Here is a 16,423-nt window from a genome sequence, read left to right on the forward strand (position 1 = left end):
TATATATATATATATATATATATATATATATATATATATATATATATATATAAAAATATATAGTAAAATAGGTATTAAACACGTCACCATTTTCCTAGGTAAATAATTTTTAAAGGTGCTACTGACATGAAATTTTCACCACATGGTCGGTAACAACCCATGGAATCCATACATACAAAGAATTTCAGAAATTAAAGCGGAACTTCAGTAATTTTTTCAACTTTCCATCCATTACATTTTATGCCCTTGTTGTTTTAACTTCGGATAGTAAAAAAAAAAAAAATCTTCCAGTAAATACCTTATACAGCCCACTTCCTGTTTCTTGTCTGGTAAAAAGCCTGGGCTTTTGACATGCACAGCTCTCTCTCACTCTCCTGAGAGTTTGCCAGGAAGGGAGAGATGCAGAGCTGGAAGTGTGCCTCTGTGTCTGTGTAAATCCAGAAAGTGAACAGGCAGCAGCTTCAGCTGCCCACAGTTAAAATGGATGCAGCCAGACTCAGTGTAGGGAGATTTCTGCAGCATACAGTATTTGGCAAGTACAGAATCACAGTATATATAAAATAATATGGAAAGTGGTTGGAGGGAAGCTTCAGAATGGCAAAGATGTTTTTTATTACAAATTATATGAGCAGACTGCAGTTCCTCTTTAACCACTTCACGCCTGCAGTACGTCATATGATGTCCTTGACTTTCAGCGGGGATCGCTGAATGATGCCTGCAGCTACAGGCATCATTCAGATATCATTATTTTTTGCTGGCGATTCTGTGCACCATAAGAATGATCATGGCGGAAGTTCCGCTACTTGATCATTCTTACAGGCGACGGGAAGGGACATCCCCTCCCTGCCACCGCCATCCGGTGCTTTTCTGGGCTCTACCATGCCATCAGGGACCCAGAGAAAGAATCAGCCGGCACCAGATGACGACCATCGAGATTTCTGGTGACCAGATGGTCAGCAGTCATCTCTATGACCGTCATAGTCCCAAGCATGACGTTATGACGTCACATGCAGGCCGCGGATGTAATAAGCATGAGATCTGTGAATTTTTTTTCTTGATCTTATGCTTTCCAGCCTGGAGGAGAGATGTGGGGTCTTATTGACCCCGCATCTCTCCATAAAAAGGATCTGTCATGATAGATTCCTATTAAAAGGGATGTTTACATTCCTTGTAATAGGAATAAAAGTAAAAAAAAAAGTTAAAAAAAAAGTGTAAATATAAAAAAATAAATAAATTTTAATTATCAGAAGAGTTGTCTAAGTGCCAAGAACCGCTTGTGGAGAGCTTAAGAAAGACCTGGAATTAGCAGGTACAATTGTTTCAAAGAAAACAATAAATAATAATGCACTCAACCACCATGGCCTGTATGCACACTCACCATGCAAGACTACATTGCTGAAGAAAGAGCATGTTGAAGCTTGTTTAAAGTTTGCTGCATAACATTTAGACAAGCTTGTGAAATACTGGGGGAATATAGTCTGGTCAGATGAGACCAAAATTTAACTCTTTGGATGCCATAATACACACCATGCTTGGCGGTCAAATGGCACTGCACATCACCCCAAAACACCCTCATAACAACAGCAAGGTTTGGAGGTAGGAACATCATGGTGTAGGGCTGTTTTTCAGCATACGGTACTGGAAAACTTCATGTCATTGATATAAGGATGAATGGAAAAATGTACAAAGACATTCCTGATAAATATCTGCTGCCATCTACCAGGAAAATGAAGATGAAACGAGGGTGGACATTTCAGCAAGACAGCGATCCCAAACACAAAGCCAAGGAAACTATCAATTGGTTTCAAAGAAAATGAGGCTGCTAGAATGGCCCAGCCAATTACCTGTCTTGAATCCAATAGAAAATCTATGGAAATAACTAAAGATCATAGGGCCAGATTCACATAGAAATGCGTTACGCTGCGGTGGCGTAACGTATCCCATTTACGTTACACCGCCGCAAGTTTACAGCGTAAGTGCCTGATTCACAAAGCACTTAACTGTAAACTTGCGGCGGCGTAGCGTAAATCCGCCCGGCGCAAGCCCGCCTAATTCAAATGGGGCGGGGACCATTTAAATTAGGCACGTTCCCGCGCCGAACGTACTGCGCATGCTCCGTCCCTAAAATTTCCCGACGTGCATTGCGCTAAATGACGTCGCAAGGACATCATTGGTTTTGACGTTAACATAAATGGCGTCCAGCGCCATTCACGGATGACTTACACAAACGATGTGAAATTTCAAATTTCGACACGGGAACGACGGCCATACTTAACATTGGCTAGACCACCTAGAGGGCAGCTTTAGTTTTAAGCGACGTATCTCTACGGAAACAACGTCAATTTAGAGCGACGGGCAAAGTGGACGTTCGTGAATCGGCGTAACTAGTCATTTGCATATTCTACGCCGACCGCAATGGAATCGCCACCTAGCGGCCGGCCTAGAATTGCAGCCTAAGATCCGACGATGTAAGTCACTTACACCTGTCGGATCTTAGGGCTATCTATGCGTAACCTGATTCTATGAATCAGGCGCATTGATACAACAATCTTATCTCAGAGATACAACGGCGTATCTCTTTTGTGAATCTGGCCCATAGTTCATAGAAGAGGCTTAAGGAGCCTTCAAGATTTGAAGAATGGGCCAAAATCACACCTGAGCAATGCATGCAACTAGTTTCTCCATACAGGAGGTGTCTTGAAGCCGTCATTACCAACAAAGGATTTTGTACGAAGTATTAAATACATTTCAGTTAGCGTGTTCAATACTTTTTCCCTGTGTAATTCCATTTTATTACACATAACTTAATTTCTGAATGTATTGGTTTTGGTTTCTTTGTATGTATGAATTGCATGGGTTGTTAGTGACATGTGGTGAAAATTTCATGTCAATACCACCTTTAGAAATATATTTACCTAGAAAAATGGTGATGTGGGGTCCTTGCACATAACAATATAACCATCCTGCAAAGGACTTGTTAACATTGCACAAAATGTTGTATTTATGGTCTCCCTTAGAACACAGATTCATACAGCTTTACTAGCACAGGAAGACATAGCTACCTAACAGCCTGTAGATTCTTAGGGAACATGTGTTTACCCGTAGATATCAAGGACTCCAATGAATGAATTCTGTTTGGCAGATGACAGTAGGGCTTTGTTGACGTGACACACAATCCAGTTAAAGAGGTTTGCGTAGATATGTTTGGACAAGGCATCTCTAGCATTGGTAGCTTGCAGTCGGTTGAGTGGTTTGATAAAGGTCTCGGTGGCCGTTACAAGCTTCCGATGGCAGAGCCAGTGCGACATCTCTTCATATTCCACTCCCATTAGATCACAAAATATAATCAGAGGTTCATGCTTTGGCTGAAACATAAACAAAGTGTCACTTTAAGAACCAATAATTCATATCTTACACTAAATCTGCAATCCACAAAGAAACTGTTTAGAATAATAAATGAGGCAAAACTAGCACATCACTACAGAAAATATGGTCTTTTAGGCCCCTTTCACATTGATGGTCCAATCAGAATAAGTAGCATGGTTTGCCCTATATAAACATCTACTTTTATCAAGTTAGAACATGCACAGAATGGGGTAGATTCACGTACCTTTAGCCGGGCGTATCGTATCTCCTATACGCTACGCCGCCGTAACTTTGAGAGGCGAGTATGGTATTTTCAAAGATTTTGCCGCCGAAGTTACGGCAGCGTAGCGTATTAGGGCCGGCGTAAGCCCGCCTAATTCAAATTTTGAAGCTGTGGGCGTGTTTTATGTATATTAACTGTGACCCCACGTAAATGACGTTTCGATCGAATGGCGCATGCGCCGTCCGTGGACGTATCCCAGTGCGCATGCTCCAAATGACGTTGGCAAATCGTCATGCTTTCGACGTGAACGTAAATTACGGCAGCCCCATTCACGGACGAGTTACGCAAACAACGTAAAATTTGATACGGTTCCGACGTCCATACTTAACATTGGTTGCGCCATGTTTTTGGTGGTTTATCTTTACGCCTGAAAACCCCTTACGTAAACGGCGTATCTTTACTGCGATGGCCGGGCGTACGTTCGTGAATAGGCGTATCTAGCTGATATACATATTCTTGACGCAAATCAGCGTACACGCCCCTAGCGGCCAGCGTAAATATGCAGTTAAGATACGACGGCGTAGGAGACTTACACCGGCCGTATCTTAGCAACATTTAAGCATATCTCAGTTTGAGCATACGCTTAAAGTTGCGATGGCGCGGATTCGGACTTACGACGGCGTATCTACTGATATGCCCGTCGTAAGTCTTTATGAATCCACCCCATTATTTGGAGGACACTATGCAAGGGGAGGCATTATAAAAGCAAAATGTGTCTTCAGAGGACTTCTGGTGTACAGTCGCAGTGTTAACTGGCTGTCATATTACAATGTACATATTCACTTTAAGATAGACGCTAAAAGGTAGAAAAGGTTCTAATATTTGGTAAATCTGGTACATTTGGAAAAATGACACTGGCATATGGCACACGCATGCACAGAAAATAAAATACACTTACAGAAATTATACAACTGTCTGCATCTCGAGATTTAATTTCCACGTTTCCAAAGTGAAGTATAGAAGCTAAAATTCGAAAGATTCCCAACTGGTACTGGTCACCAATACCTGCAAACAAATGCAGAGCACAGTTCAACATTGTGTTACAGTTTAATTGAAAAAAAGAAAAACAAGCAGCATGTCAGGTGAAGTAAGAGCTATAAAAATGCACATTACCTAATAGTGAACAGGCTCGCCGTGTATTTCTTAGTTCTTTTGCGTCATCAACGCCATCAATCACTGGGCTTCTTCCTTGCTTTGTGTAATGGAAACTGTTGGCACTCCCTATGCATAGAGATAATAACTGGATTTATTTAAAAGTCACATTAACCTTAGCAGAGAAAAAATCTGTGTAAAAAGGCCCCCAAAAAAAAAAAAAAAATTAAAAGATGCAGTAAAGCAAGGCAACCAATCAGAACTAAGCTTTTAGTACAGTGGTATAGGTGAATGAGAGCGGACCTTTCTAATATTTGTTAGGTTACTGCCACTAATGTTATCGATGCATGCCATTAAAATAAAGAACAATATGTCTTTTTCACAGACATCTGCTGTGTATTAGAATTTATGTTTTTCAGCTCTTATAAATAAAAGCGAATATTGAAATGTTAATGAAATAATTCTATAAAGTAAAAAATATATGTCTTAATAGACAATATCCTCCCTGGGAGGCAAAGCTTTGTAGGATAGCCTGGACAAAAATATTAAATTGGGAGGGGAGAAAGCCCCAAAACACCACAAGCATTTGACTCCTGCATATTAAATCTTATGCTACCATCTGTCAACATAATTCATTGACGGAAATTCACGGGAAAACAGTGAGCAGCACTTATCTGCCACATCTTCAACTGTCTATTCCTGGTCTTCTCAGTCTGCCCATCTAATGATAGGTTCTATCTTTGCAGTTGTAAACGATCAGAGAACGAGAGATTTTTTTTAGAAACCTTATCTGGCTAGTAAACTTAAAAAAGGAAACCAGACACAGTCAATGCACTTTATTAACCAACATAAGCTCAAGATTCCCAAACGTTTGATTTTATGGACCGTTAACTCCACTAGACCAAATCTGCCTATGTTCAGGCCCATCTGCACATAACCTGTCCATTTTCATTTACTTCATTAAAACAACTCCCCTTGGCTAAAAATTGGATTACAGCTTTATCGATCTAGATCTAAAGGAAATATTAAATCTGATCCAAGTTTCCCTTCCCCTATCTGACATTCCTAGCAAGAACAGAATCCAAAATTCCGACACAGTGGTGGTATACAAATATTAAAGTGGATCTAAAGGCAAAATGTTTTTTACCTTAATGCATTTTCTACATTAAAGTGTTTGTAAACCTAAAAAATTAAAATAAATGTTCCTGTCCCTTTAGGCACGCTAAGATGCATCGAGATCTTGCAATGGTATTTAGTCCTTGCAGTATTGTATAATACCTAGTTGATCCTGTGTTCCTGTCTGTAATCTAACCATGCTTATCATGGCTGCCGATCCATGATAGCGCGTGGTCAGTTTACACTTTTCGTCAGCAGTTTCCCTGTGTAGTGTGCCTACATCTCCCTCTCTCCCTGTCATTTCCGCGGCCTGTGTGTGAAGCAGATCTCCTCCCGGCCCCTCCCCTCCTGCCTTCAATGAGTGAGCATTTCTGTGCAGCTGCTCCTCCCCTCCTTTGTGTGAAAGCTGCTGTGTCTCCCTGAGCTGTGCAGACACAAGGTCAGACTGCACAGGAAGCAATATCGTCACCTCCCACTGGACTCCCTGTGATCGGCAATGCCAGGAGAGGAGACCGTGTGACTGCAAGAAAGTGCACTTATAAGCTCCATGCACACTAGAAGCTAATAAAAGCTATAAAAAACACCAGTAGCTTTGCAGGGAGCCTTTCAACGTTTCTTTGCGTTTTTGCAATATCGTTTATTAGCGTTTTTCAGTGTAGCGTTTTTTAGCTTTTTTCTTTTTTCAATAGATAAAAAACGCTGGCGAGCTGCGATTTTGAGCGTTTATTAGCGGTTTTGGCGTTTTGCATTTTTTCCCGCCGAAAAACAGCACTTTGATTGCAAATTTCTGGCGTTCAGAAAAAAGCCCATAATCTCCACTGCTCATTAACACTAAAGAACGTCCATGTGTGCATGGACACATAGGCTAACATAGAGTGCAGTTTATGGGCTTTAAAAAAAAAAAAAAAAAAGCCAAAACGCCAATATACTACAGTTTATCAGCTTCAGTGTGCATGGAGCCTAAAAGGGTACTTAGCGGGATATGATCTGTCCTGGCTGGGTAGGATTCATTCTATCAAAAATTACATTATTACCCTGTATTCTATATTTTTTTGTTCCCTGCCCATAGCAATTGTTCAAATCAGACCTCTCTAAATTTCAGTCCAAATTAATATGCTATGTGTATGGGGTGGCAAAGGCCATAGGCTATTGAAACAAGTTATCTTTGCTCAAAGAAGGGCAGGTGGTCTGGGCCTCCCTTATCTCACCCGATATTACTAGGCTGCGCAGGTGGCTTAGTTGACAGCGGTGTATGCTCGAGCTAAAAAGCCAGACTGCATAACTATTTAGAGAAGGACGATTAATGGGGTCCCGCTGCATCATGACAATTGGCAACTTGCCAAGCGTAGGGCACCCATTCTAGCCCCCACTTTGTCTAACTCCCTGGCGGTTTGGGATCGGTTCAAAATAATCCTAAATTAGTTCTACATTTTAACCTGCTCAATCATCTATTTAATAACCCTGCCATCCCTTCTGGTCAAGATCCCGAAGTCTATCGTTGCTGGCTGAACAAAGGCTTGTATAGAAGCGGACATTTTCTGACCCCTTGAGGCCCATTCAGTTTGGCACATTGCCGATCCAAACTGAAAATGCCCTCCTCAGAAATGTTTAGTTTCTATCAAATCTCTCACTTTCTGCATTGCTTAGATCTCTCTGTGACCACAGATTCTAAGATTACTCCCTATGAGATTTGGTGTACCCAAAAGGCAGGGCTTAGGGGAGGTATTTCTATTATATATAGGCTGCTGCTGGATTCTCCCAACAGATTCCCTTACATGCGGGCGTGGGATTTGGATCTGGCCTCTGACAGGGAGGTGGAACAATAGCACTTCGCTCTTCAACTTAGTTTAAAAAGGCATATTGAAGGTTTCTCTGGTAGAGGTCAATGTCAAGGTTCTGACTAGATGATATATGGTTCCCCTCCATTTGTCAAGGCTATATGCATCTTCCTCTCCCCTATGCTTTTGAAAATGTAATTCACTTGGTACCATGTATCTTATTTAGTGCTAGCAGGCTGTTCCCGTTTATTACATACACAATCACATATTTATTCACAGAAGTCTAGGGTTGCACACACATTTTTTTTTGTACATTTTTTTTGCATAGGACAAGAAAGACCTTTCACAGTTTGGACATGTTGTAACCAAACGTAGGGCATGGTTATAAGTCATTAGGAATGGCCTTATTTGAATCTTCTTGTTGGCTTTACTTGTTTTAGTATCTAGTTTGTGGCCTTTAACCTCACAGGAAATATAAACACATTTAGTCTATTGGTGCAATGTAGCAGGAAGTACAGTATATAATTTAGAAGAATGTATTCTCCACAGTCAATGACAGGGATTCTCAACTATTTTATAATGGGGCATATTATGCATTTTTCAGCAGTAGTTCAGACCATCTTCATTGCTACTTTTTAGGACCCCATTTCATATAGGCCAGACAAATAGTAGAAAAAAAATACAAAAATGAAAAAATAAACAAAATAAATGAGAGGAACATTTTTTTTTTTTTAAAGCGCCCCTATCCCCATGTGCTCACGCAACAAAGAAAACATATACGCAAGTCGCGCCCACACGTGTAAACAGTGTTCAAATCACACATGTGACATATTGCCGCGATCGTCAGGAGTGAGAGCAATAATTCTAGCACCAGACCTCTTTTAACTCTAACCTGGTAACTGTTACTTTTCTTTTAAAGCGTCGTCTATGGAGATTTTTAGCAGTATTCACCATTCCACAAGTGTGCGCAATTTCAAAGCATGACATGTTACATATCTATTTCCTGTGTTTGAAAGACCACTGCGAGGAATACCTCTTAGGTTATTGTAAAATTTCTTGCCTTGCTGTTTAAAATCAAATAAAGGAAAATTGGAAGAAAGACCACTGCGCAAATACAGTGTGACATAAAATATTGCAACGATTGCCATTTTACTCCCTAGGGTCTCTTAGCTAAAAAAATATATATATAATGTTTGGGGGCTCAAAGTAATTTTCTAGCAAAAAATATGGATTTTAACTTGTAAGCAACAAATATCAGAAAAAGGCATGGGCATGAAAGAGTTAAGGCATTCAATGCATTAAGGTGAAAAATCCTTTGTACTGCAGAACCCCCACAGACCACCCCCCCCCCATTTTTTTTACCTGAACCCGATCATTCAAGCAACGGGCACAAGCACAGCAGATCCAGCCGCTGTTTCAGGTCTTCAGTGGATAGATTGAAAGCAGCAGGAGCGGCTGGGGCCCAAGTCCTTCTGTCTGTGTCAATGGACACAGCCGCAGGGCTCGGGAGCGCACCAACACGAATACCCCCAGGAGGAGCGTCTCTCCGTGGGGGGACTTGAGAAAAGGAGGAGCCAGAAGCAGCGTGGGAGGAGCCCAGAAAAGAAGGATCGGGACCACTTTGTGCAAAACTCTTGCACAGAGGAGGTATCTTTTTTCAACCTCACCTACTATGTAACTATGTAAGTATAACATGTTTGTTATTTAAAAAAAAACTTTACAATCACTTTAAGCAGGACATAGATGCGTTGAAAACCGAAAGAACCAACATGCTGGATTTTATTTTGAAAAACAAATGATGGCACAATCGTATGCTCCATTTTCATTTTTAAAACGACAGAACGTTCAGTTTTCGGCTTGTCTATGGTCTGCCTTTAAATTGAGGCAGTTGCTATTTTTGTTTAATTATTAAAAACATACCCAGTTTAAGAAGGTTGAATTCCGGTAATGAAGCTGATGCACACAGTTGATAAAACACGTGATAATTTCGCTCCTCCTCTGCCTGAAAAAAAGAAGCAATAACATGAAGGAAAAAGAAAAAAACACACCAATATATGGATTACTGGAAAGCTGACGAGTAGAATTTAGCATTTTGCTTGAAGCAGCCTTAGCCTCAGCAAACATTAAATCTCTCAAGAAAACTGTACATGTGCTAAGCAATACAAAGAGCCTGAATCAGCACTTGGATGCAGAATTTGAAACATCATACACTTGAGTTCTCTATATCCGGATACACTTGTGCTTGGCTTTATTTTTCAAAACAAAATTGCAGTGTGGGTTAAACATGCAGACTTTGGCATAAAAGGTTGCCTAATCATAAATAGGGGGGAAAAAGCGACGACATCAAAATGCTGTCTTGTACCACGCCACCAAATTGTTTTGAAAAAAAAAAGTATGGAATACATTGGGATTGATTTTTCTAAATCTGTGCAGATCTGCCTAGAAACCAATCAGCTTCCAGGTTTTCTGTCAAAGCTTAAAGTGATTGTAAAACAATCACCTAGTAAAACAACCCATTCATTTTAAAATAGAAATGAAATGCAAAACATTTTTAAATATATAAAAATTATTAAAAATACCTGTTCTCAGCTACATAAGAGCTGGGGAGGAGAAGCAGCAGGACACTGAGCTTCAAAATGAATAGCTGTGCAGCGAGGGCTTGTCAGGACAAATCTGATCGTTGGAGGAGAGCATACTGAGTTCCCAGCACAGCTAGAGAACTGACCACGGTGTGCTCTCCTGCTTAGTGTAGCCATTTTTTTTTTTTACAGGAAAGCAGAGGACTAGCAGGAACACCAGTGATCTCACATTAAAGGAAGCAATACAAAGAGAACAGGAGCCTTTCTCATACAAGTACATGGTACAGCAGGCACATATCAGGGATATGAAATGTTGGGGTAACAAAAGCTGATTGGCTACCATACAAGTCTGCACCAGATTATGCATTTTCCAGTTTTAGTAAATCAACCCTAATATGTACTATTTTCTTTCCCTGCTTAGCATTTAACCTTAAAACTGTTTGAATATTTCTTGTAGCCTCTTCTGGCCAATTTGGCTTTGACAGATCATCACTTTTTGGAGTTTCAACATATAGGAATATGCAACCTGTATGTCACATTTGTATAACTTACAAAACTGTGCTTTGTACTGACAATAAGGGGTTGATTTACTAAAATTTGGTGCACACAGAATCTGGTGCAGCTGTGCATGGTAACCAATCAACGTCTAACTTCAGCTTGTTCAATTAAGCTTTCACAATAAGGCTGGGTTCACACTTGTCCGACAACGGTCCTACATTGGGAGCTCATGTAGCATGACGTGTGAAAATCAATGTTTCCCTATGAGAGCTGTCTTAACTGGTCCTACACAAGTCGGTCCGACTTTGAAAATGCTCCCTGTACTACTTTGGTCCTACATTGATCCTACTTCAGCCCATTGAATATCATTGAAGTCGGACCAAAGTAGGAGCCTTGTCCTAACCATCCCACTTTTGACATCCGACTTGTGATTACAGCAGCAGTAAAAGGAATTTATCTCACTCTGGGATTGTTTTGATTGGTCAAAGAACAAGTCAGACTATCACAAAGTCGGATCAAAGTAGTATCCTGTTCATGAAAGTAGGATGGATGTAGGACCAATGTAGGATCAATGTAGGACTAATGTAGGACCAATGTAGGATCAGTGTAGGACCAATGTAGCAGAGCAAAGTAGGATGAAAGTAGTGTAGTAGTGTGAACCCAGCCTTAGGCTGGGTTCACACTACTACACTACTTTCATCCTACTTTGCTCTGCTACATTGGTCCTACATTTATCCTACATTGGTCCTACATCCATCCTACTTTCATGAACAGGATACTACTTTGGTCCGACTTCAATGATATTCAATGGGCCTGAAGTAGGATCAATGTAGGACCAAAAGTAGTACAGGGAGTATTTTCAAAGTCGGACCGACTTGTGTAGGACGCTACAAGACGCTCTCATAGGGAAACATTGAACACAGAGCAAAGTAGGATGAAAGTAGTGTAGTAGTGTGAACCCAGCCTTAGGCTACTACTACACTACCCTTTCACACGGGCGGATACGTAATGATCCGCTCCGTGTGTCCGCAAAAGCTCAGCGGGGATCCTCCGTAAAATCCCTGCTGAGCTGGCAGCTGACAGGGCGGTCCCCGCACTCTGTGCGGGGACCGCCCAATCTTTCCTCCGCACTCCCCTATGGGGGATCGGATGAACACGGACCGTATGTCCGTGTTCATCCGATCCGGCAGACGGAAGAAAAATATGATTTTCTTCCGTCCGCAAATGCGGATCTTTGCGAAGGCGGACGATTACGGGTGTCAGTGGATGGTCATCCGCCGACACCCGTAATCACATAGGGACCAATGTATGTCCCGTTTTCATCCGCAACGGACGGATGAAAATGCGGACATACGGTCCGCACGTGTGAAAGGGCCCTAAAGTGACCTTTCTAGTAAATGTGTGACCTGACATAGCCAACAAAGAACAATGTCAGGATTAAAATAGTCAGGACCAAAAGAGACGTTGTACTGCATCGGTTGAACCCCCCTTTAAGGCTCTATTACAGTTCATGCAGGGTGCGCAGTGAGTTGGTGGATGGTGTCAACATGAAATCATGACAAAATAGGAGTCTTCACCATTGAACCTTCACATAGCGATAGTCTTGTCCTTAATTCAGATAACGCAACAGCCACCAAAGCTGAATTGTTAGCGGTTATATCAGCCGTTAAAGTTAATGGCATATAAACTCCAGCATGCTGGTTGTACCCAAGTTGATCGATCAATCAACTTGGCTACATTCAGCTTGCCCATACATGGTTTGACTCTTGGCCGGTTAATGCTGAACCAGCCAAGATTCGAACAGTCTATGGCTGGCCTTAAAGTGCTACAGATACTCGAGAGTAAATTGAATTTACTAAACAAGAAACATGTTTCTATTGACTTTAAAATGTAGAAAAACACAGCAATAAAACTGTTCTCCCAAGTTGTTCTTTGCTTTGCACTGTAAAGAAACAAAAATCGAAGCTACTATAAGGCCACTTCCTTTCATGGCCCAGAGATGTGCTTACCTGAAAAACCACACGAGATTTCTCTAGTAAATATGTCCTCATGTGAGCACCAACAATCCGATACCTCTTATCAAATCCAATCTCTATGTACTTTCCAAAACGACTGCTGTTATCATTTCTAGTAGTCTTGGCATTCCCTATGGCCTAGAGAAGAGAGAAGATCAATAAAAGTCAGTAAAATATGTTGAATAAAGAACACCTGATAATGTTATTATTAATATTATTATCCCCACTAATCACATAGCATGGTTACATTCCATTCTAAAATGGAACCAAGTCAACTAAAGCTGACCAAAAACACATGACTGTCCCCTGATATAAACACCCTGTACAACTTACTTTGGTTTACCTATTCCATATACACTGTATTACCAAGTACGCCTGCCTTTACACGCACATGAACTTTAATGGCACCCCAGTCTTATTCTGTAGGGTTCAATATTGAATTGGCCCACCCTTTGCAGCCGTAACAGCTTCAACTCTTCTAGGAAGGCTGCCCACAAGGTTTAGGAGTGTGTCTATTGGGCATGTTATACCATTCTTCCAGAAGCGTATCTGTGAAGTCAGGCACTGATGTGGACGAGAAGTCTTGGCTCGTAGTCTCTAATTCATCCCAAAGGTGTTCTATCAGGTTGAGGTCAGGCAAGTCAAGTTCCTCCGCCCCAAACTCGCTCATCCATGTCTTTATGGACCTTGCTTTTGCACTGGTCCAAATCATTTGGTGGAGGGGGAATTATGGTGTGGGGTTGCTTTTCAGGGGTTGGCTTAACCCTTTCGTTCCAGTGAAAGGAACTCTTAAGGCGTCAGCATACAAAGACATTTTGGACAATTTCATGTGCCGTTCGTGAAAAACGTCAATCACGTCGGGTCATGGTTATTTTACATAAAACAAGCCCCCCTGTTCCACATTTGAATTAGGCGGGCTTACACCAGCTGATTTATGCTACGCCACCGCAATTTACGGAGCAAGTGCTTTGAGAATATTGCACTTGCCCGTCTAAGTTGCGGAGGCGTAACATAAATCGGATACGTTACGCCCGCCTATAGATACGCCGCTGTACGAGAATCTGGCCCATAGAATTTTAAGGGATGCATTTTTCTTGCACTAAAGGTGCCGATTATGGTCAACAATAAATTCATATTCATTTAAATTCATCATATTACCGGTAATTAAAGTTGAAGTAAACCCTCCTATTGTTTTCAGCCAAGGAAGCTGCCATCTTGGCCTCTGTTTAATCAGCAACTGCCATGATGCTGCACATGTGATCAGTTATGAAACCAGCCATTGGATGGTTTGACAGTTTGGTTGAGAGCACAAGCAAATGTGACATCTAGCAATTTCGGCATGCCGGGAATGTTAACTGTTTTTTTAAACTATCAAATAGATGGGTTTACTTCCGCTTTTAAAAGTGGAATATAATACAATTATATAAAAAATATATATATTTTTTTAAAACTGTCATTTTCGGCAAAGTGCATCCTGCATTTTCAGTTTAATCACCAAAATTTCCATTCGGTGCACCTTTAGAATATTTCTGATCTTTCATTGGATTTATAATAAGATCACCAGGCATTAAATACAAAAGTTTTTTTAGTTTTTTTTTTAATGCGCAGAAGACAAGTGTTTCATTTACAATGCTCTGTGCTGCAAATTAAAAGACTGCCCATGTCTAGGGCTCTCCCCCCAAAGCCACGCCCAATTTGCAGAGATTTGTAAATGAATGATCTGAAAGTTCCATATACCACTATGGCTGATGGACCTGTAGTTCACAATGAAACATAAGTGTGGTGATTATGCACTCAGATCATCCAGAAAGAGCCTGCGTGAGCTTGCGCATTGTGGTGAAGGCATCCAGTACATCCCAGCACCCAATTGAACCAACTGTACAAAAAAGTGTCAACCTGGTGGATGCCTTTGCCGCCATTGTGCTATTGCTGGATGTCACGTGCGTCCCTGTGCCTTTAAGGAGGGATGGGCTCCCTCCAAGCACACCTACCTACTACTATATGTTCTCCTACTTAGGAGACTGAAAATTCTGACTGAAGTTTACAGGGGAGCCTTGTCGTGGGCCCTGCGGCTTATACATGTATTTGCAACCCAAACCTTTAACCACTTGACAACCGGGCCTATATTGGCACTTCTCTCCTTCATTTAAAAATCACAATTTTTTTGCTAGAAAATTTATCAGAACCCCCAAACATTATATATTTTTTTTTAGCAGACACCCTAGGGAATAAAATGGCGGTCATTGCAACTTTTTTTTCCTCGCACGGTATTTGCTCAATAATTTTTCAAACGCCTTTTTTTAGGAAAAAAAAACCGTTTCATGAATTAAAAAATATCAAAACAGTAAAATTAGCCCAATATTTTTGTATAATGTGAAAGATGATGTTACGCCGAGTAAATAGATACCTAACATGTCACGCTTTAAAATTGCTCACACTCATGGAATGTCGCCAAACTTCGGTACTTAAAAATCTCCATAGGCGACCCTTTAACATTTTTTACAGGTTACTATTTGAGTTACAGAGGAGGTCTAGTGCTCGAATTGTTGCACGCGCTCTAACGCACGCCGCGACAATACCTCACATGTGGGGTTTGAACAGCGTTTACATATGTGGGCGGGACTTGCATGCGTGGTCGCTTCTGCGTGCGAGCTACCGGGGACAGGGGCGTTTTAAAAAAAAATAATGTTTTGATCACTTTTATTCCTATTACAAGGAATGTAAACATCCCTTATAATAGGAAGCACTGTGACAGGTCCTCTTTATGGAGAGATGTGGGGTCAATAAGACCCCACATCTCTCCTCCAGGCTTACAAGCATGAGATCATGAAAAAACCGCCTTCGACGGTCATAGAGATGACTGGTGACCATCTGGTCACCAGTCATCTCTATGCTTCCCAGCCAGCGCCGGCCGATTCGCTCTCTGGGCCTCCGATGGCACGGGAGAGCCTGGAAAAGCACCGGGTGGTGGTGGGAGGGGGGGACGTCTCCTCCCACTGCCTATAAGAACGATCAAGCGGCGGAACTGCCGCTTTGATTGTTCTTATCGTGCAGAGAATCGGCGGCTGAAGACGGTGATATCTGAATGATGCCTGTAGCTGCACAAAGTCGAGGACGTCCATGGACGTCCTTGGTCGTCAAGTGGTTAAGGAGAGATAGGCTCCCTCCAGGCACACCTTCCATGAATCTATCCACTTCTATATGTGCCGCTACTTAGGAGACTGAAAATTCTAGTGTTAGGACCACAATATAAAGAGGAGCCTTGTCGTGGGTACTGCAGCCTATTTGCAAATAAAACCCACATCTTTTTTTTTTCTTTTTAAGTAAATTGTTAGGGTCACTTTGATAGGTTTGCAGGCTGGCAGGTAAGTTTGCTGGGAAATCATTTTTTTGTGATGTGCTATGCCCTTCCATGTGCTCCTTACTGAATAGGCTAGTTGCCACTTTTTTGTATAGCTGTGTATACTTACCTAATGTAAGCGTGGTCCGATCACATGATCAGGTCTCAGCGCCCGTTTCAGTGAAGAGGAGAGGTTGCCAATAATGGCTGCACAGCCTGAGCAATGATGTCACCCACAGGTTTATTACGGGGCACCCGTTACCGGATGCCCCTCCATTACACTAAAGCTGGCGCTGAAACCCGATTGTGTAACTGGACCAGAGCGCCCTCAAATTAGGCACCTATAAACATCTTTC

General features: G+C 41.6%; 1 protein-coding gene across 13 annotated transcripts in view; it reads right to left on the reverse strand.

The window, feature by feature from the left end:
- MYO5A (myosin VA) overlaps positions 1 to 16,423 on the reverse strand; it is a 241,964-nt gene that overhangs the window by 105,356 nt on the left and 120,185 nt on the right. For all 13 annotated transcript variants that reach the window (XM_040342698.1, XM_040342697.1, XM_040342696.1 and 10 more), the window contains exons 6-10: positions 12,722 to 12,865; positions 9,556 to 9,637; positions 4,763 to 4,870; positions 4,548 to 4,654; positions 3,100 to 3,365 (exon numbers count right to left, since the gene is read on the reverse strand). In XM_040342698.1, coding sequence (XP_040198632.1) covers positions 3,100 to 3,365; positions 4,548 to 4,654; positions 4,763 to 4,870; positions 9,556 to 9,637; positions 12,722 to 12,865 — 707 coding nt within the window. The remainder of the gene's footprint in view (positions 1 to 3,099; positions 3,366 to 4,547; positions 4,655 to 4,762; positions 4,871 to 9,555; positions 9,638 to 12,721; positions 12,866 to 16,423) is intronic.

This window comes from Rana temporaria, chromosome 3, assembly GCF_905171775.1.
Source record: "Rana temporaria chromosome 3, aRanTem1.1, whole genome shotgun sequence".
NCBI classification, from domain to species: domain Eukaryota; kingdom Metazoa; phylum Chordata; class Amphibia; order Anura; family Ranidae; genus Rana; species Rana temporaria.